Source organism: Galleria mellonella, unplaced genomic scaffold (genome assembly GCF_026898425.1).
Source record: "Galleria mellonella isolate WM207_F2 unplaced genomic scaffold, CSIRO_AGI_GalMel_v1 utg90, whole genome shotgun sequence".
Classification (NCBI taxonomy): Eukaryota; Metazoa; Arthropoda; class Insecta; order Lepidoptera; family Pyralidae; genus Galleria; species Galleria mellonella.
In genome coordinates this window covers 2,864,490-2,887,231 of record NW_026442172.1, presented here as the reverse complement: position 1 = coordinate 2,887,231, position 22,742 = coordinate 2,864,490, and the positions used below count along the sequence as shown (strand labels likewise).

General features: G+C 31.6%; 1 protein-coding gene across 2 annotated transcripts in view; it reads left to right on the top strand.

Moving 5' to 3' along the window:
- Positions 1 to 22,742, top strand: part of LOC113523309 (teneurin-a) — a 423,960-nt gene that overhangs the window by 134,654 nt on the left and 266,564 nt on the right. For both annotated transcript variants that reach the window (XM_031907374.2, XM_031907373.2), the window contains exons 3-5: positions 12,122 to 12,259; positions 13,580 to 13,693; positions 15,067 to 15,228. In XM_031907374.2, the coding sequence (XP_031763234.2) occupies positions 12,122 to 12,259; positions 13,580 to 13,693; positions 15,067 to 15,228 (414 nt within the window). The remainder of the gene's footprint in view (positions 1 to 12,121; positions 12,260 to 13,579; positions 13,694 to 15,066; positions 15,229 to 22,742) is intronic.

Below are 22,742 nucleotides of genomic sequence, written 5' to 3'. Positions count from 1 at the left end.
AAATAAAATGTACAGACATTTCTACAAACATTCGTATCTGTAATATTGATAAGGGTTTATAAAGTAATTTTCATTCAATTAAGTTTCCAGTAGAAAAGATATTCCTTCTCGTAGAGAAATTAATATTCCATTTAAAAATACTTTGACATCACAATCTAAGTAAACATTAAAGAATAGGTATTAAAAGAAAGTGCAGCCGAGAATATGCGTCGAGAGGAGTTGTATAAATCTCATGGAGTTCAATTGCACGGCAAATACTGTCTTGATGGTCCACGTTAAATGCAATTTACTGTAGCACCATCCACCTCTCGTCTCTGTAATACCTGCTCTAGATAATCCGTAAATGCAGTTTAGTACCTATCTTCTTATATTAAAATAATAATAATAACGCACCTTACGTACAGAAAAAGTATAATAATCAATTGGGTAAAAGATCTGTAAATGTTGAAAACAAATATTTAATAATATTTTAATAAGGTATTAAAATAAAATGTACTTATAATCCATTTCATAATAAATTAGAGGTAAATAGGAAACAAAAAGATATAAGTTTCTAAATAAAATCCTAATAGTGTGTGATATTAATTAGTAAAAATAATATTCCAAATAAGCCTTTCTTCTTTAAAATTACAGTATCTAGTTATTTGCTTTGTTTCACAGTATCGTGCCAAGAGTGTGTTTTCAGAATCAAGTGTTATATGTTTACTTAGGTACGTTGTCAATAGATTGAGTGCTCTGACCTCTTGTCCACGGTCAGACATGACGCAATCGAAGCAATAAACGGCCACGTAAACGTAAAGTACACAACTAACTGCAAAAAGTAAGTTCAAACAAGCTTTAAAAAAGACAAAGAGAATTTCTTTGCAATAACTCTCCTTCTAAGTGTATAAATATCCAAAAATATTCCCTTTATCATTCAAAAATAATTCATCTACTTAACTTTTTTCTTTTATGCTAAAATTCTTTGAAGTCGTGGAAAGCTCCCAAAAAGTAATTTTATTAATTACGAGTCAGGAATTCAACAAAGTTCCAAGCCGGAGAGGTCCTTTTCTTTCGCAGAGCGATCCATTATCTTATGAAGATTTAGAAATTCCTGCGGTGTGCGTCTCGTAGCACCGAACCAGGGTTGTCAGTTTTTTAATGACGATGTATACGATATTGCATTACATATCTATATGGTGGGTTTTTAATAGAGATCATGACCGATTACTGTTTTTTTGTTTTAATAATAGTATACAAATAAACATATTGTTTGACAATAGATTATATTTCTTTCTTTCTTAGACTGCTTGCTCTTTACATATATTATTTTGAAGACCATGTTTTGATATCGAATATCAATAAAAGAAAATATAATAATGAATATTTGGTTTTATCCTTAATTTAAAAATTATTACTGTAATTATATACGTTTTATTTATTCTATATTATATAATTATACTTTTATATTTATTAAATAAAAACATAATTCCATGTATACAACCCTGTAAGGACAACTCGCCTGCTGCCGTTTTAGCGGATGCTTCGAGGCACAAAAATTTTGCATTCTTTTGTATTCAATTTCATTCCTAACTTTATAATCAATTTAAACTATACGACACAAAGCAGTCAGGTCTTGAAAGTTGTGTAATTAAAGCAAGTTTAATAAATATGTTCCTATATTCACATTGAAATTACAACAAAGAACATAATGTAAATTGGTCACAAAGATCCATTATTAGGAAGGTCGAGAGAGTGAGTTGTTCGCCAGCAGTGGCGCAGCGGTGGCGTGGTGAGAAAACAAAGGGTAAGCGGGTCTGCTGCCCTTCGGCCATTTTCTCTGTAAATGTTGCCTCACTTCTCTTTGTAGATTTGTTCGCTCAGAGTTCACGAGAGGGCGCCATAGACTACCTCATTTACCCTCTTTAAATCAGCATTTGCAGTTGACTCCGAAACCGCAACCGTCGCGTTGTAACAGGTAACTTTAACGGGTCATTAACATTGCATTATGTTGTATTTGCGTAACCCTGTGTTCATTCAATTAATGAGAGTTCTAAGTATTTTAATTAAGTAAAGTAATTACATGTACCAATTGAAAAGTTAATCGTGATGTTGATTAAATACCAACATCTTGTAGGCCGATAAAATCTGAATGGCTAAATGAATTTGTTGGAAACTTGTTTCGGTCACATTATCTTCTAAGTTCCAACATTTCTTAAGACATTTCTAAACACAGTTTACAAAGCAGAGAGTTATGTGAGAGTTTAATGTAGCTACATAATTATTATTTAATATTAAATAAAACGTAATATTAATACGTGCGATATACAGATTATATATACACACAACACATTCCCACCAATACAAATACTTATGGATATAAAATGTTTGTATTATTGAAACTATATAGCACAATCCTTGCTAATATTGTAAATATGAAAGCGATTAACGCTTTAAAGAGTTAACCAATATAAAATTTGATATACATTTACTATACTCATCATAGTAGCATATTATCCCTGTCAATAAACATATTTCGGTAACACGAACGAAGTCGCGGATATAAGCTAGAACACATATAGTTTTGCTAGTTGTTTTATTCCTGATTATATATTCTTAAATTTTGATTTTTAACTGACGTTTATTTTTTATTGAACTGTATTGCGATAGCATTGTCTATGTCTACAAGTACAGAGGAATAACACCTGAGTCCTCAGGAATGGTAACGCATGGGGGGTATCATGGGTGAATCAGTATACTCTGTTATGTCCATGGTACTGCTCATGTCTATAGGCGACGGTTACCACTTTCCATCAGGTGGGCCGTCAGCTTGTTTGTCATTCTAAGTCTTATAAAAAAGAATAAAAAAAAAAAGAAATACTACACTTTATTAAAAAGGTAGCTTCAAATGATCATGACACTTTTATCTTGTCCTCTAATAGAATATTAAATTAATTAAAAATTGTCATCCTTCCATAAGTGTGTACAGGGACTGTGTATGACCATAATTTACATGTATCCTTCAGCTAGTTAATGCATATTATGCAGAAGTACCTAATTGGTTATTCTGTTTAGTTACCCGACACGGTTGATTGAATATTTCACAAGATTGCCTGGCGGACTAGCGCCGGGATTTGGTGAGATATACATATTTAATTATCACTCACGCGTTATTGACCCTAGTGCGGCCTTTTGTATGCCAGCCATGATGAAGATGTACCAAGAAGGGTTGGGTCCGCAATGAACCTTTGATGATCAATGAATTATCAGTGCTACTAATACAAATTTGAAAGTTTGTATTTGAATGTTTAAATGTTACTCACTCATGTTCAAACGATAGAACAGATTTGAATAATATTTGATGTATTTGTATTAATGTATAGGCAATTAGTTATCCTTATTTACGATAGAGAATTTATGCTAAACTGTGGGTGGTAAATATTTAATAGGTGTCATATGGTTATGCTTCAAATTAAATTTTATTTATTAATTTTTGCACACTATGAACATAGGCCGAAATAGAAAAATTTTAACCTGACAGGTAAATACTGGGAATTTGCCTATCAAATTAGTGTAAGAAGCAGTAAATTTTTTAACGCGTTTCCTTGAGAACGGTTTAGTTTTACTGATATAACACTCCCTTAAAATGATGCCAATTTAAAATTTACTTTGTATATTTGAAAAAGAATATTCTTCTTTGTTTGAACTAAAATAGACAAGGGTGCATACAATTATATAGAAAATGCACTAAATTATGTTTTTTCAATGTAATGTCTTAGGTTCGTAAAACGACATTCAAAATTATAGCCGCGGGTTAGATATGAGCGGATGCAGGCATGCGTATTGTGTATGTAGCAGAGAGAAATTTTCAATAATCCCCATAGGTTTGCGAAGAGCGGCACGCACGTGCCTCGGATTATTTGTAATTGATGGGGCCCGTGTCTAATCTCTGCACTTTGCTCTGTGCCCACGACCTCTCTACAAAAAATTTGGATAGCAATATAAACATTTCGGCATTGCATTTTTTGTATCGTGAAATATGAGTATTAACACGCGAACGTTGACATTTTAATTTAAAGTTTACGAATTTTCTTCTATAAAATGGAAATGCATAATAGCAATCAACCATTACTCTATGATATTTTTATGTTCATTTAGTAGGCGACAGTTACTACTTTCCATCTGGCGGATCGTCAGCTTGTTCGCTATTTTTAGTTGCGTCTAACCCATCAGCTTTGTAAAAGTAATGATTTTTTAAGGCAGTATAATATAATTCATCATTATTATCTCGGCAATTTTTTGTCCACTGCTAAACATAGGTCTCCCCCATAGACTAACATAAGGAATAGTTCTGAGACACCGAGCTGATTGGTCATAATATGAGCAATTAAATAACAAACATTAAAACAATTTTAGATTGTACATTCACATTTAGTCGGATGTACGAATTTTCATAGAATTTTGGTAACGGATTGTTCTTAGAATGATATAGGACAGATATATTTTTTTCCTAATTTACATGAGTAAAGCCGTAAAAGTAGTTTATAATGTTTATAATAGTAATAAAGCAGGTACTTTATAATGTTAGTAGGATAGTAGGATTAAAACTAACAGGAAACTTAGTCCGCGCGGAATTTCCCTTTCACGTGAGACTCCTTGAAATTCCTTACTTAGTGCATGTCTTATATCACACAAGGACCCTTTAGAAAATTTCAACATTCAAAATTTGTAGCAGTAGGTACGTCTTTTATATATAAATTAGATAGTAGATTTCTATTTATATTGGCTGCATCCATGTGACCGGGATATTTTGATTAACCGGGATAAAAAGTAGCCTAGTTTTTATCTATCCCCAACACCATATGTAAATTTCGTGACGATTGGTTGATTTGTTTACTTTATTTATTTGTTTGTTTCTGTTCGATACTCCAAGAAATAAACAAAATCTTTTTTACATTCTTAATACAAGCAATGCCTCTGACATAATTATTGACTGGATTATAGGTTACTTGTGACCTTATTAATGCCAAACTATTATATACAAAAAAAAAATCAATAATAAATATTTTTTGCATAAAGAAATGAAGAAATTTTGTACACACTTAGTGATTATGTAATTTTTTTATTATATATTATATTTTCGTGAAGGAGAAAGAATAAATTGTGACATCAAGACTTTTCATCGTCAAAATATTGTAAATAGCCATTATAAAAACAAATCACAATATATAAAAGTAGGGAAACTTGAAATAAAACTCTAACCTAAGCCAGATGGCCGATGCCATAATAGGAGATCAATAATGTCTTTTTCTTATGGAGAAACATTTGTACATAGATAATAGAATATTAATGGATTATTATGATTATAGTGTATAAGTATATACAGCAATTTAATTGAAAGATAATTAAATGGACTCCATTGAATTAGTTTAGAATTTATTCATTAAACCTGATTGAACGTAGATATTAAAGCAATGCCGTTGGTCATCATGCGGCGCGGCACGGCGGCAGGGTACCCAGTATTCGCGTGAGCTCCTTATCTTCGGATATTTAAATTCTCGCTTGAGCCTCAAAATAGTTCAAATTAAATGGAGCTTGTAAATTAAGTGTTGCTATCACGCAATCCCGGGGAAATAGCTCTAAGTGTTTTTTTCGCAATCTGTTATTTAAGGTTTATAGCGGAATCATTAGACAATATTGTTTAATGAAGTTAATTGGATTAGACAACCACGATTAATGATTCCAAGTGACATTTTATAAATCTTTGAAATTCAATAAAGATTCTTGAGTAAATTTTTAAAACAGGTGCAATTTTGCAAGATTTGTGCTCACAAACTCATTAATAATATTGGACACATTGTAAACAACTTTAGAAGCTCTTGGAAAAAAGTTGTACGTTCAACTAATATGATTTTGAAATCTCCAAAGATTTAGATTTTTCTAAATTAATTTAAATTTGTCATGTAAAAAAGTCTTGAATATAATATGGAAAAGTAAATTATTAGTTATATATAGTTATTATGGTATTTAAACTTTATGATCTGAAGATCTCTAACTAATGATTATTTAAACCTAAATTCCTTGCATTTAGATTAATTGAAGTGTGATTGCATTAATAATTTATAGAAGAGATGTAGGTTCGAGCAAACCATGATTATATCCAAGCAAAAATAGAAATGACGGAGTAGGCAGACGGCCGGGCGGGCGGGCGGTGAGGAGGCACAGCGATCGCTCTCAGGGGTAAACAGCCGACGATTGAATGTGAAAATTTAATTCAGGTCATTTTCATCGTGGGAGCAACGGTATCTATTATTTTTCCCTAAAGAAAGACATTATTTATCAAATATTTTTTAAATAGCCATCTTGAGAATCGAGATCATTGATTCCGCTTATTAAACGATTCCCGTCTATTCCAACATTTTGATATTCATTTTAAAATATTACATTGTGACATGTTTTCGTTATGAGTAGAGCAGAAAAGCAATTGTTCTTAATGTGTTTGCAATTGTTATTTTACAAATAAATTTTGGTTGAGTATGTACCTATATAATGGTATGGTAGGTACGCCGGAAAAGCAGCCAGGTTCAAACTCGAGGCACAAAAGACTGAAAAATGCAAATTCCGCTGAGGGCGGTGACGACCGGCGGCCCCACCAAGCCCCTGCGGCTCCGCCTAGCATTTAAATGCAACCTAACTTGTCAAAGTTTGGCGCTTTGCAAATGAATGCTAGATCTCAGCTCAATTTATTCCAGGATTTGTATAAAACACTACTTCTCTTTCTTTTTATTCGCTGTACCTAACAAACTATTTTTTATGCTTTTCACGATTACTATTCAATAAAGTTAAGGCGAGTACAGACACAAAGTTGCTTTGATATTCATATTTACCTTTATAATATACAAAGACATCTCTAATAACTCAACCGTCGACGACGGAAACATGGTATCTCTCTTCGATTAAATTAGTCGATTAAATTTTCATATTCAATCTTGAGTTGTTTACTAAAGGGAAGCATCGCTTCCGTGGACTCAGATAATTTGTGTAGAATTTTAATATTTATTCTCATAGTCATAAGGTGGAAAACAGATTGAAAAAGAGGGTTGGTAATACATTCATGCAATCTATGATAAGAAAAAAAAAACAGTGATACATAACAAATATTGGGGGAGAAAATGTTCTTATTTTTAGATTTATTTTCAGGGACAGTTCAAATAATTGTTTTAATTACTCCTGCGATCTTGTTTTTATGGAAATTTTGGGAAATCCCTTCTTAGTGCTTTACTATGAATCGCCGAAACGAAAATGTCAAATATTGTAAAAATGTCCACCCGTGCGAAGCTGGGACGGGTCGCTAGTCAATAATAAGTTTTGTATATTTATTAAGTTAAATAATAAATTATCAAGATCGGTCTGAACAATCTGATCAGTTAATTTATCATATAAAATGGCAGGAAGAGGTTGGAATAGCTAGTTGGCCACCAATAAACTAGCAGCATATCTAATGATCTAACGAAACCCAACAGTTGCTCTTCATTTACTAATATTTATTACCTGACAACCTCTAGCACCGCACCTGGATAAATAAATACCCCTTGCAAATTGTATTTCATAAATGCTACTGTTACGGAGACCGTAATAAATTGACGAAGGATCTTGAAATAATTTTCTGTAATACCATTTCAGGATGAAGTTTCATTGTTTGTGTAATTTCTGCAAAATGGTCCGACTAATGAACAAGAGTTGTAGAAAAGATTTTCTTGTTTTGAGCAATTGCAATGCTGTTAGAAGACTTATTGTGTTACCTTGCTACGGATATTAATCGAGAGACGGTTTCTGGTATTTTTCATTTAACTAATTGGGTATGTACCGTGTATCTTTATTTTTAAATAATTATAATAGAATGATCAATTTGTAGAGTACCGTACATCGTTTGGTTATTTTGTAGAAACAAAGAACTTAAATCGACGATTTACCATATATGTTTGGTTGTTTATTTAAATTACTCAGTCTCGTGATCACTAAACATTTATTAAAAACTATCAAAAATCAGTTTGGAGTAAAAAGTAGTTTATAAATTAAACCATAATTTTAAAATGGATACATAAACTGATTAAATATTATCGAAAAACATTGTGTAATTAAAAAAAAATTAATTATTTGACGTTTTCAATCAAAAATAATAAAGTTATTACTGATTCCTTATAGTACGTCTATTATTACTATTATTTAATATTTTAAATGTAATATAGTATAGTAGTATATTATTATTATTTGTACTAATTACCATAAAGTTTCTTTTGTTTAAATGAAATTATTACATAAGGTTTACTTAATGTTTATGCGACAGTGAAGTAGTATATACAGTGGCATATAGTTTATGGAATGAGATAGAAGACTTGTGCTTTTTTCTGAATTTTTTATATAAATAAACAAAATAAAAACTATATTTCTTGTTGATAAACGAACGGAGAACCTTTTAGAAGTAGTTTTTCTGGCTTTCAGGTAGAATAGTCACGTACTGTAATGACTGCCAATGAAATCTTCCCTGTTTTTTGATGCGGAAAAAGGTAAAACGTTTAATGTAACTCCTCATTTTATTCGAGCTCTATTTTCGTCGATATTTCATAACCGCACGATTTATGTAATATAGCGGCTTTATTTTGCTAAGTTTGTAATTTGTACGGAGCATTGTTTACAAGCGAATTACAAGTTTAATACCTAAAACACATTTAAAAATCTTTTTATAATTCTTAACTCTTGACGTATAAAGAGGGATATCATAACTATGCCGACTTCATTTGTTTGCGGCAGCTTTTAAAGAAGTGAAGTAATTTTTTATTCTAATGTAATTAATCTGATTATTAAGTGATTTTTAGATAAAGGTTATCATTTATTTCTTATTCGGTTTTAACAATAATATTATATAATATTGATCTTATAATATTTTTATAAATTTGTACTTAAATAGTTTTTAAACAGTAAGTATAACCAACGACGTTTCTTTTATCATGATAATAGATTATTTGCCTATTATCATATTAGCCAGTTAGCTTAATGTTAGGGTTTTGTTTAGAGTTCTTCTTTTTGTGCCTGGGTGTAGTGCTTGGTTTCCTTAGTCGTATCTTAAGACCGCATTTCACGTGAATTGTTAGTGTTTACTTCTGTTTAGACCATTAGAGGACCTTTATTTAGAACAATACCTGAGGAATGACACCTGAGTCCTCAGGAATGGCAACGCATGGGGGGTATCATGGGCGAAACAGTGTAGTCTGTTATGCCTATGGTACTGCTCATATCTATAGGCGACGATTACCACTTGCCATCAGATGGGCCGTCAGCTTGTTTACCATACTAAGTTGCATAAAAAAAAACAATTGTATGTTTGGTGTCAATTATGAATTTTATAAATAAAAAAATGGAGTAGTCCGAAGCTTTTATGCAGTAAGTTGAATAATAAAATTACATGCGGTTAGGGGCTTTTAGCGCTCGTTGTTCATATGCCGTATATACTTTATGCCATTTCACTTAAAGTGCCTTTCTGAGGTTGTAACACTAATTGAGTTTGTAGAATCGTTGTGTAAACTAAAATAAGGTGTTTAGTTTCATACTGCCAACGGCTATAGACCGTAGTAACTTAACTTTCATTAACGGTAGACTCCGAACCCTTTAATATTATTTCAGCTGTGAATTTATAACTCCTAAATGGTTTGTATATTTTGTAACAAAAAGTATTAACAGGGAGCCCTTTTGAAGTATTAGGTAGAATAGTTATAAATTTAATAGACAGTAGGTAAAACATTATTTTATACGTCGGCGTGAATACAACGTTCACCGAATTTTGTATACCTAGCTGAGTATTAGCTACTCGAACTTTGTCAGCAAGTGATATGAAGATCAATTTATCTACATTACGCCTGTCTATCATTGCGTTAGGCAGAAACATAGGAACGTTGGTTACTTTGACCCAAATATACATTTTTCATGTATATACTACTACTACTAATTATGACGTGAAACTGAATCCTAAACAATAAAGTAACCATATTATAATTATTATTAGAAGAACGACAAATAAAAAGGTAGATCCTTCTTCTACATTTTTGTTGTTTATTTCATCTAATAGAGAAATAAATAATAAATAGAGAATAGAAGAAACAAAATGCTGGGCCATCTTATACGACATGACGATTTTTTAAAGAGCGTAGTAGAAGGAAAAATAGAGGGCAAAAGTGGAAGAGGAAGAACGAGGAATAAGTATATGTGACAGACAAAAGAAACACTAGGTATCATGTCGTATAGGGAAGTCAAGGATATGGTCTGGGTTAAAACTGGCTGGAAGAAGATGCATGAATTAGTTGCACCGACAAGAAGAAACTCTTAAATGAAAAGAAGATTTCATGTAAACACTACACAAAAGTATATTAGTGTAGTTTATTTTATATGGCTTGCAAATACTAATGTCGGAGGGAGAAGAGATTGTTTATAATGAGAACTAACGATTCCATTGTTAGACGTCCATGCGGTTTCCGCTGATTTATTCTCAATGGAATCGTCACGATGGGCCAGGCTGGACTAAGCTGCTACCATTCTCACCTATCATTGCTTACTGCCAGCGTATACTGATAGATAGTAGGGATGCCATTGTCATACATTAAAAAAATAACAGTAATACATATGAATTGTTCTAGGTAAATTACTTGTTTATCAACTTAGCGAGACAGTCGCCCACAACCTCTCAACTTGCTTAGCCATCGCAGTCCTAAACACCTCCGGGCTTAGTATACATTTTGTTTAGAATTACCTATCCAAACAGACCGTCTCATAAATTCCAAACTTTTCACCCACAACTTTTGTACGAACTGACCTACATATTTTGTTAATACAGAAAATTATGTTCTAGATATTACTGTTTCTCCATAAGTCATTTTGTTTGTGTAAGGTTTACAAAGTTCTGTTTATATTAATATTGTTATACAAAGTTAGCAAAAGAAAAAGCCTGACGCCAATTTTTATAACACTACTTTTAAAATTGTTTTTCTTAGTCATATTTCATATTATTTTAAGTTTATAATGAAAAAAAAAATTGTTATGTCATATAGGTAGTCCGTAGCACCTCTAACGATAATAAATTAATTTAGGCTATAGTTTATTATCACAGTCTTAGACATTCTTTTTTACCAGTCGTCTAATAGAGAAACTTAGAAGAAGAAAGCATCTTGATTCTCATGTAATTTACACATACATGGTCACTGATTATTACTGTACTGTGTTATGTTATGCCAAAAGTCGTAACATATATAGGTGTACCTAAAAATAATTATCAAACATTCTTGGGCATACGGGTACAAAGTAATTTTATTATTTAATAATTGGTATTTTCTAATACTTCCAATGTATTTAAAGTCTAGTCACCTTTACAAATGTTACCTACTTTTACCAATATTAGTTCGATCAATATTAGATATTAACAAGGTTAATTTTGAATTCACTGTACCTATCGAAATTACAGAAATGTAAATTTTTTATCATCAAATATTAATTAGTTTCTGATAATTATTCTGATTGCTGCAAATTATTATCAGACATTTAAAATACTCTGGATTCTTATTTGAAACTCGTGCAGGTTGTTGACCTAGTAAGACTATCTTAGAGAAGTGGTCGATCTTATTATAGGAATACAGAATTAAAACAAGATCAGAAAAAAGACGTAGTTAAAAGGTTGAAAAAGAAAATAAATACCTGAAACAGGATATTCTATGGTATATTTGTATTCTCTGTATAAGATTAAATCCAAATTAATTGTCATGTTTCGGGACTCTAAAACATATAATATAATGTATAGAAAGAAATATAAATTGCTCCGTAAAAAAAATAACGATTTTAATGGTGAACGCACCGATAACCGTTGAGATGTTTCGTAGATACCCTACAACAACTCAATTTTCCTTTGTCACAAACCTTTTTTATACGCAAAGAAAATAGCAGCTTCAATTGTCTAAAAATTAAAATGGGCCAAACAGGGGAGTAAATTTAATCGATTATATACAGAATTGTGAAATTTGGTTTAGAATTTGCGATAAAATACATATTTGGAAAAAAATTCAGACGAAGAAAATTAAGAATATTGTATTTGTTTGAACAGATGAACAGCGAAGAATATATGGATCAGAAGGCGGCGAGGAACCTCCTCGTTATGTCAGCAGTCCACAGCGTCAAGCATCACCTTTTCCCTTAGAAAGTACAAATAGAAGGTACTATCGGAGAAACAGAAATTCTAAAGGTTGGTTTACTTTTTATAGTTTCAATATTGTATAATGTAGATACTATGCTATGTATATAGAAGTGAAAATGCAATGCATATACCAATGATATTTATTTTTTAGATCAACTCTCATGCACCATTTATGCATGTATTCAACTATGAATAAACCCGTTCTTGTAATTTTAATTATGTTGTAATGCTTTTAAGTGAATAAAAAAAATTAATAAACTGGAAACAGGGCAGTAGATTCGCTTTCTATATTGTCATTATGTTTTTTTGTTCTCATGTTTTTCACTTACAGTGCATTTAAATATGGAACGATTATGTTTTTGCTTACATCTATTAAATACACGATTTAAGAGTATGGCGTCATTTACTTAAATTTATTTTTTTAGATTTTCTTTTTATTTGCTATGATTATAGGTATAAAACATTAGATCTTATAAATTAAAAGTACTTTACAAAATCTACTCAGATCAAGCGTCAAATATTAAAAACAAAACTTAAAATAATTTAATTTCTAATTTTTTGTACCCTTAAAAAGTCAATTATTTAAGAAAAAAACATTACAAAATTACATAATAATAGAATAACATTCATTATAATATTAAGGAATGTAATTCAATTTATTTTATTCAGTCAATTAGTTTAAATAGTCAAAGCAAGTAATACAATAATTGGTTGTCAAATGCTCAACAATTAAGATGAAATATACTAATAAAAAAAGACAATAAGTAAGATATCAAATATAACAATAACACGTACAAATCTTCATAATTTTAATCTGAAATAAAATCTTTATTCATAACAATAATAAAAAAAGAGTATAGTTACGATTTCACTAGCCATTCATAATTTTTTTTTTAATTATCACTCCAGAGAGGGTTCTTAAATTGTTTGGAAGATTATTAAAAATTCTCATCACCATGTTATATGGACATTTCTGTGTCAATGTTAATTTTATTATGGGTAATTTTATTTTATTTAGGGGTCTGTTTCGTTATGATTTTATTGCAGTTGTCTTATGTTTCTTTTTATTAGTTAGCAGTTTTGGTGGGGATATTGTCGCAGCCTTTTTTTTAAATATTTTTTGGGCCATTTGACTATCAAGTATTGGCGACGAAGAACTTTGTAATTTCATAATATTAAAAAATCATGTTAAAAAATTAGCATATAGAAGTACAGTTTAACTACCTTTGCCTACCTAAATAGCGAACTGAAAAATAACAACTACAACATTATCATCATATTACTATCCTTATTTTATTATTTTATTTAGGGTTAACGTACTCGTACAACAACTACAGCAATATGTGAGTATATTATTTTTATACATAGGTGAGGAGATATTTAGCAATGATGCGACAGGCGGCACCCTATCACGTCGTCGTCGTGCGGACGATTTTGGGCTGGATAACGCTGCGAGAAACCAACGACATTGTCTTAATAATGGTAAGATTCTCACATTATTTTTAACTTTTAAACAGTGGAGATTCGAATGGGGTATAAATAGAGATTGGTTATTGTTAACAGAATATAGCAAAATAAATTTATGCACTAGCAACAATTTTGTTGTGGCAATACTAAAAGTGCTAATAGATGACTATTTAATTAAATATCTGTGTGTTGTATGTGTAAAAAAATAAAAAAAAAAACAGTAGAATATAATGATATGTTTATAGCATCCCTAGTTTTGAGATATATTATTGAAAGCATTAAAAGTGTGTTGTGCTGTAGTCTGTGTATTTATTAAAATAAACAGTTATAAAAATAATCAATTGAATGAAACTTTGTAAAATAAACTTTTTTTTCACTATGCATGTTAAAACACTAATTAAATTAGAATATTATATATTGAATACATAAAAATTGTTAGAAAAATTGTTTTGGTAAATTTACGAGTAGATAAGTCTGTTTTTACAAGATATGTGGCGTCTGAAATATCTATGTACAATTTAATTAATCTACTTGATGGAAAAGAAAGTAATGATCTTGACAAGTGGCTATGAGATGAATATGTACAATATTTATTTACAGACGCCACAGATATAACTTAATTGTACACATTATGAAAATTAAATCGAACGTAATGTTAGGAATGAGTGAGGAGGTATTACGTACATTCAGCACTTCTGGATTCCAGTTATTGTAGTTAGGCATTCTCGGTATAGGTGCATAATACAAGGTGGGTGCATGCCTTTGATAAGGATGTTTCACATAGTTTCTACTGGCATGGCGCACGTGACTAGCGAGTCTATCCAGTGTTTATTATAAATAAATAATAAAGTGTAGTGATGAAAACTTGAAATTTTAAGACATATTTCTACCGACTTCAAAATTGTTCCGTGTGTATATAGGTCTCGCTATTGCAATAATCTTTTTGACAATAACATAGTTAATATTTAATTATAAATTATAAAAAGATCACAATCTATAGTTCAATATAAAATATGTTACGATTTAGTTTGCTGTTTTGTTTGTGGAACAAAATTTAAACTTATTAATCTCATTTAACATATTTGATGTCATGGTTTCATCTAGTAGTAGAAAAGAGGGCGTTATTGTACACTTAGAGTGCATGTATGAGGTTGCCACCGAGAATATTTCTGCTCCATCGGTTGTCGGTTCTTAGAGCTACATGGCCAGCCTATTCAGTTTAATAATTCTTAGAAGTACTTAGAATATTTTATTCGTAAAAAGTGAAATTTTATTACGACTGAAAGCAATGCCCCGTACATATTAGAAAGACGGTCGCTTCTGTCAGTCACTTTTCGAGTACCACGCACTGATTCTTTTGTAATGCTGTAATTATTGTTGCTTTATAGGTCCAACAAGTGATGCACCAAACGAGCGCGAATGTGATTCACCACCGGAACCAGCACCACCAGAGGTGCCTCCAAGAGGTCCCTCGTTGCACGTGACTCTACGACACCGGCCCGTGCCTTGCGAACAGTCCACCGAACCTGACCGCCTCTACTTGTCTGAAGGTACGTAAAATTGTAGTTATTATTAATATAACTGTTGTTTTAGAAACTAGCAGTTTCTATTAAATCAAGTTTGTGCGAACTTGGATATTTTTTATAGGCAGTTTTTATATACTTATTTTGTTATTTGGTCGATATGGTACAAATGTATAGAAAACTGGAATAACCTTTGCATTGTTGCCTATAATACTAATAACTGCGATCAACAGCTTAATTCCTATAATTAAACCGCATCGGTATCTTAGCGACTCAGTCGTCAAGAGTTGTACATATGTTCTCATCATTGAATGACGCCAACTCCAAGGTTGTTTAATTCTAATGCCATCGAGTCATCTCGTGTTTAATCTAAAATATTCTTAATAATTTATTAATCTAAAGGTATCAGTTCAGATTAATAAATATCATATAATTAATAATAAAATAATACATCTTTCCTCTTTGTAAAATAGTAATATTTTACAAATTTGGTTTTTATTTATAATAGATTAAGTAAAAATACTGTATTGATTTTAAAATTACTTTACCCATAGAAAGTTACATTATTAGCGACTGACATTGGATGTATATTATTTTTAAAAAGTCATATGTAACCGAGATGGGTTATGAATATAGTTATTCTTAAATAAATTTTTATGTATTAAAATTTTGTGTACAGAAAAATATTACTTATTTTATTTCTTAGTTCAAAAGTCAATAGACGTGTAATACGTCAAAAACAACTTTGGACTGATCTTTGACGGAACGACTTCTCAACTTTTGTGCTATTTGAACAATTTTTTACGAGAATCAGGTTACAAATTAAAACCAGTTCTAAATATACTTTATGTATTGCCATAAATCTCAGTTTGATTCAGTTTTAAACAAAATCGCTATTAGCATCAGAATTGACGCGTCGAATATTATTTTCGACTCATAAATTATGTATGTAATTTAACAACATTCCCAGATTTCAAAGAACCTCATCTAGTTAGACTAATAATAAACCGACATAATTAATCCACTTACTGTTTAGTAAATTGAATAAAAAATAATAATGCTTGATTAATGGTACTTAAAAAATATGTTGTCATTCATTATTTGATACATATAAGTATTCAACTTCAAAAAGGAGGAGGTTCTATGTTCCGATGTATAATTTTTTAAATGTTCTAGATTTGGAATTTGAATTTCGAATATGAATATTATTAGGCCAATTTATCAATATATTAACCATGTTCAGTGGTATGAATAGATTTCCATTCTATTACTTTCCTATCATATAAATATACTTGCCTCTACAAAGCAAATTTCCTTATAATTCATCTGAACAGTACGATAAAATTATACGAAAAGATTTTCCTAGCAAAGTCTGCTTGTTATGTTTATACCTAGTTCAGTTACATGGGTAATAAAGTTTATAAGCAAAGTTAGTTTACCATATATTAAGTTAGTAAAAATTATGTACAAACAATAAAATGTGTTAAAAATAGTGATTTATAAATGATATAACCAAAATAATTATGATGCATATATTTTTTTTAAAATATGCATCTTTTTGTATCAAGAGTCTATTCATCAGAAATTACATTTTTCTATAAACAAAAAACATAATGACGGTAGCGTTTGAGGTCACACATGCCACGCATTGATATATCGGTGGGTTGCTCTATCTCCCTCCCAATGAGTGAGCTAATTAAATTTCCGCCGTAAATGTACAGTCGAGTTGCGTTAAGTAGGCCCTGTTCTTGTATACGTACTTCGACACAAGTTTAATCGAATTGCAGCGTCCACAGGAGTCCGTGCCACCAAGTTTGCGCACGCTGACAAATTAGCCACTTGATCTTGCTATGCCCGAGGCGCGTGTACGTAAAGAACTCCGACTTTAATTCCTTTTACATCCTCTTTGAAGTTTTTCTTGTTTACACTTCCGAGTTTTCATCAAGTTAAAACAGTTATACGACATTTTTTGAGTACCTCGAAAAGGTCGTTTTTGTGTTGATGAATTTACAGGCAGGTGTGTAACAAACCACAGGTCAGATACTCAACCGTGTTTCGTGTTGTAACGAAAGAAGGCTGCTAAATTTGATTTGGACGAAAGCCCGGAGCAGGATGAGGTGCTTTGATGTGGCGTGCTCCGCCCTTCGCCCGACCACTCCCCGCTGAAATGGCGCGCACTTACAGAGAAACTCTTACCGTAATTTAATTTTTATGATAGCGCATTGTAAGTGTTCCGGAGAGAATGCTACCCCTATTTCTTCCTCAACTTAATGGCATTCGATGACATGAATAAAAGCAATAGAGCCCATGTAACCAGGACCTTGGAAGCAAATTTGATAATTTATAAAAAAGATCAATTTGTCTAGAATCGATTTCTCTCAAAGGATCCAGTGATCTATTTGTAAATAATGATTAACGGTAATAAAATAATCCTCTCTAAAATATTATGTAGACATGGAAATGAATTAGGCAAATCTTGATTCAAACAAGAAAATAGCTTCAAAAGGTCTTGAAAGTTTAATGGAATCGAACAGGGCGGGCCCGAAGTAGTCGGAAGTTTGCGCGGGTGACAAATTGGGCACTTGACCCGCGCGTCGGCCGAACCTCCGAGTGCTTGTTTCTCGAGGACCGTAATAAGTTAAACTTAAAGTAAACTATATTCCATTCCCTTTAATTTGTCCTGATGTAGTAAATACATCACCAAGATCTCTATTTATACTTTACCTACTTGAAGCGAGATTAATGAAGAACATTATTTTGCGTATAAAATAAGTAAATAATGTTTACACACATTAAAAATGCATTAATATAAATTAATATTTATATAAACTTTATTTTAGATTTATACTAGTAATAAGCATGTCTTCGCATGGTTTTTTAAAAAAATAAGACACACATGTTACTCATTGATAATGTACGAGTAGCTTTATATGGGTGAAAGAAAATGAAAGGTATTTTTTGAGTTTATTCATTACAAATAAAAAAAAACTCTTAATAAGTTTAGATTTAAAATATGTAGATTATATCTAAAGTAATTAAAAGACATCATATATAGATCATATATTAGCCGATTACAGATTTCTAATTTGTATATTAAGTAATGTTATAGGTATATATATATTCTCGAAACACAAAATAAATATTTATATCTATAATATAATCGTAATATTGCTAACAGTATGAGGCTCTATAAAAAGGGTGTATTGAAGTTTCTTCAGCTTCGACAACGCGCGTGTGACATCCATAGTGTTGCAGGTGTTCATAGACCACGGTGACCGTGTACCCTCAGACAGGCTGTATACTTGTTTGCTAACTTCGTGGTATAAAAAATAAGATTATAGACTAGTCGATATATATTTTCTTATATTTCTCGATCCTTTTTATGGCATATAAAAATTATGAATGGATATTATTTTCAAGATCATTTTATCATTCATCACTTACATAATTTTTGTCATCAGCTTGCCTATGATTACAGACTTATGAGGATTGACTATTATTATTATAAGTGGTTCTATGACAGTTCCAAATTTCGGTTCAGCATTAATTACCATAACTGCAATCACTTTTACTGTTATTACTAGAACAAATACTATTCGTGTAAATGTGGCGTCCTCTGGGTTTAACTGGCTCTAGACTGCCTTTGTTGCAACTGTAATCCGACGTAGTATTTATAGAGAAATGTTGTTTACAAATATTTTCGAAAAAATGTTAATATCGTTGCTACGTAGACAAAATGAGGAAGTTTGTTTGCTTATTGCTTACTAGCAATATAGTATCTCGCGGCTTCAAATTTCATTCAAATTCGTTCAATAAATTTTTGTGTGTATTAGTAACAAAGATACATCCATTCATCCATCCGTTGTTACAAATTCTCTTATTAATTATATTAATAGGATTTATATTTACTGCTACATATTAATTGTTTATATTACTTCAATTGATTATACAGATGGCCATGTGGCATATCGGCATATGGCCATCCCGGCATAGAATAGGCCACCACTTCCTTTCATCATAAGGTGTCATAAGAGGCGACTAAGGGAGGGCGAAGATGGGTAGCAGCGTTTCTCTTAAAACATCTTTAAAGCCTAACTGCGGTTGTCAATGCGCTTGCAAAGCGTGGCAATTATTAGTAACCCCCCCTCCTCCCCCAAGGGGAGGTTTGTGTTCAGTAGTGGACAGTTGAAGGCTAATATGATGATGATTAATGAATATATAAAAAGAAAGATTAGAACGAAAGACACAGTAGTACAAATAAAAAATTGTTGATTTGACTAAATGTTTAGATTTATTCCGAATTTAATAATTTTATTTAGATAGTGTCTTGGTTACAGTTTTAATAAAACTTGGTTTCCTTTTCAATAAGTTGTATTGAAACAAACTGTAGCTGGCTAACCAAAGTGGATGAAGTAACATGTTACATGAAGAGTGCTTCATGTAGGGGATTAAATTGTAATTATTTATTACCAGAGGGAGACTTTGTACAAAAGTCGATTGCTTGGGTACCTATGTCCCATTCGTGTTTTGACCGTGAAGCAGTTGTGTTTGCATGGCTGTGTTTCGGTTCAAAGGGTGGGATATGGCGTGAATTTACTGGGTACAGAGGAATAACACCTGAATCCTCAGGAATGGCAACGCATGGGAGGTATCATGGGCGAAACAGTATACTCTGTTATGTCCATGGTACTGCTCATGTCTATAGGCGACGGTTACCACTTTCCATCAGGTGGGCCGTCAGCTTGTTTGCCAATCTAAGTAGTATAAAAAATTATTTATTTAATAGCCATATTTAGGATAATATTTAGTTAGAACTTTTAAAGTTTTCTCGATATCTAAAACAAAAATAGTAGCAATTGCAAATGCAATAATATTATTTCTGTGCAGAATGGTGCGTCTCAAATCGTAGCCTCTCGCTTGAAAATTGAAACCTCCCTGGAGACTCACCGTAATTTAATTTTTACGACGCCGTATTGTTAGAACTTCCGAGAAGTGCTGTTTGCAGTCCAAATTCCAAACAGTTTTTCAGAATATTATTATTTTTTTAATATCTCACCTTTGTCTAAGTGTAGTAAAAACTAAACCTTGATTGTACAATTTTGGAAATTTATTTTACAGAATTGGATTCTGTTAGTTTTGTTAGTGATCATATTATATTAGATATGTAATGGTGCGAAGTATTTACCTACGCGGAATATTCGAATTCCTCTCGCATCTTCAATACACATGACCATATTTTATTTAGTTTAGAATATTTATTAATACGGTTATAAGACTTCATTGGTTTTAATTATAAATTAGTTATAGGCCTTCTTAATATACTCGCGAGCAACCAAATCGACTCAAATCCCATTTTTCCTACTCTTACGTTCAGACAACATTTACTTAAGAAATAATTGATGGATTTTAATGATAATGATATCAATTAAAGCTGACATCTTAAGCTTTCGAATGCATTTTTATAATTGACATTTGTTGTTTTAGTAAAATCAATGCATATGTGCGCTGTCAAGGGTTGAGTCGATTTGGTTGCTCGCGAGTGTAGATTGCCATAAGAAACGGTCCGGAGTCGACTGTATCGACAAAACATTGTTAAAAATATACTTTTATAATAATTAAATAAATTCAATATTAAGTCGACACTGGAAGAAGTTCTGTCTATTAAAATAATAATCCTCAAAATCGATTCAAAATTCGTGAAAACATTACCTAAAAATAAATTGAAAACTTAATCTTTTTCAAGTCGGTTCTTTTATTCAGTAAAAAAAGAGAAATGGAGTCCCATGTGGCAAAGTCACAGAAATTCCTTCTTCATTCTATAAAATTACTTATTGATTCTAATGGAAAATATTTACATAATTATGATTTAGTATTCTACTGTTACAGTTCTTTTTACTCCAGAATGGCGTAAGAGGCAAAGAATAGATTGAAAACTCGGAATAAAAGCCTACACCATGCCCGGCTAATGTGGTATTATAAGGCTAATTATTTTTCTCTTATGAGAAGAGATCCATGCATACTACTGGGACGTTAATATGTTATTATGGCTCTTATGGTTAGAATTCTAGCACATATTTTAGAATGTCGTAAAAATTATATGGAAAATGTTTCGAGTCTCCTTATTACGTTAACATTATAGTAGCTTTTAGATGTAATATTGCTATAGGTACTTATTTTTATTTCAGCTGCATGATGGTGAAATAAAAACGTTATTACTTCGTTTAACATCGCGGTAAAATTGATATAACTCAGACCATTCTTTGTCGACTCCTGTTTTATTTAACGCATTTTTAGAAAGGTCCTACGTTTCAATTCCATTAGGCATATATTTTTTATAACAACATAAAAAATAATTAAATGTCTAAAAATAAACATTAAGCATCAAATAATGAAAAAGGGAACAAGTTCCTGAGTGTTTGTTAATCATAGCAAAATTATTTTCTTATGAAACTACATAGAACAATAAACAGTAATTCTCATAAATATAAAATAGCGATAATTTTATAAGTAGATATGACAAAGTCACAAAAGTCATAACAAAACCCCATCTCGGTGACAGGCGTGAGAAAGCATCTTTATTAATTCGCAAACGTATTTACAGTGATATCGTGAGCATATGTTTAAGAACATTCCGTGCAGATACGCCTGGCATTAAATCATGTGTTCGTACAAAATACAAATAATTTTTATACTGCTCCTGACAACCATTGACAGGTATGACTGACTGAATGGAAATTTTTTATTTTGTAATTATTTGAAAAGAGAATCTTCTCATGTGTGTGTGTGATTGGTTTATGCTGGCGGGATACCAGTGAAAGATGACAAGTAAGAACAGTTGACCTGTTATAATGAATTCATCAGGAATTAATCAAGTGGCCAGCGTAGAGGTTGACGTGGCAAGGTCATTGCCCTAATGTTATAAAGTTTTTGATATATACTGCCTCAAATACGCTGAAAAAATATTACCCTACTTTCTTCGGCAGTCGAGTAAAAATAACGAAAAATATCTTGCATAACCATATAATATAGATAGGTATGTTAAATGATTACAACAACAGTGTGCATTTCCGCAACAGTTTTTACAAACATTGTAAGCGCATTCATAAACTTTTAACCGCTCATAAAGTGTCCTCGTACACGATCAAATCCGACATTTTCATGGTTCGAGTGGCACGCACTCGATCCGCGATACTCAGGGCGCGGAGTTTTAAACATCCCCATCGGAAGCCACTTGAGTGCTCATAAAACACTCATACGAGTATCTGTCCAGATCAGTTTCTTTTCTTCTTTTGTGTTATTTGCTTTTCAGCAGCCTGACAGAGTTTTATTGCGTTTACGATAAGTTCTACGAAGTAGGATCGTCTGTTTTCTATTAAATTGCGGGGTTTAGTACATTATGAATTTTATCTATGTAACCTATTTAAATGAAGTACGAGGAGTTAGATATATGGGTTGTTTATCAATTTCGTAAACAACGTATATTGTTTATCGAATAAATAAAGGATTATGGCTGTAAATTGAAATATGTAACCAATGCAATT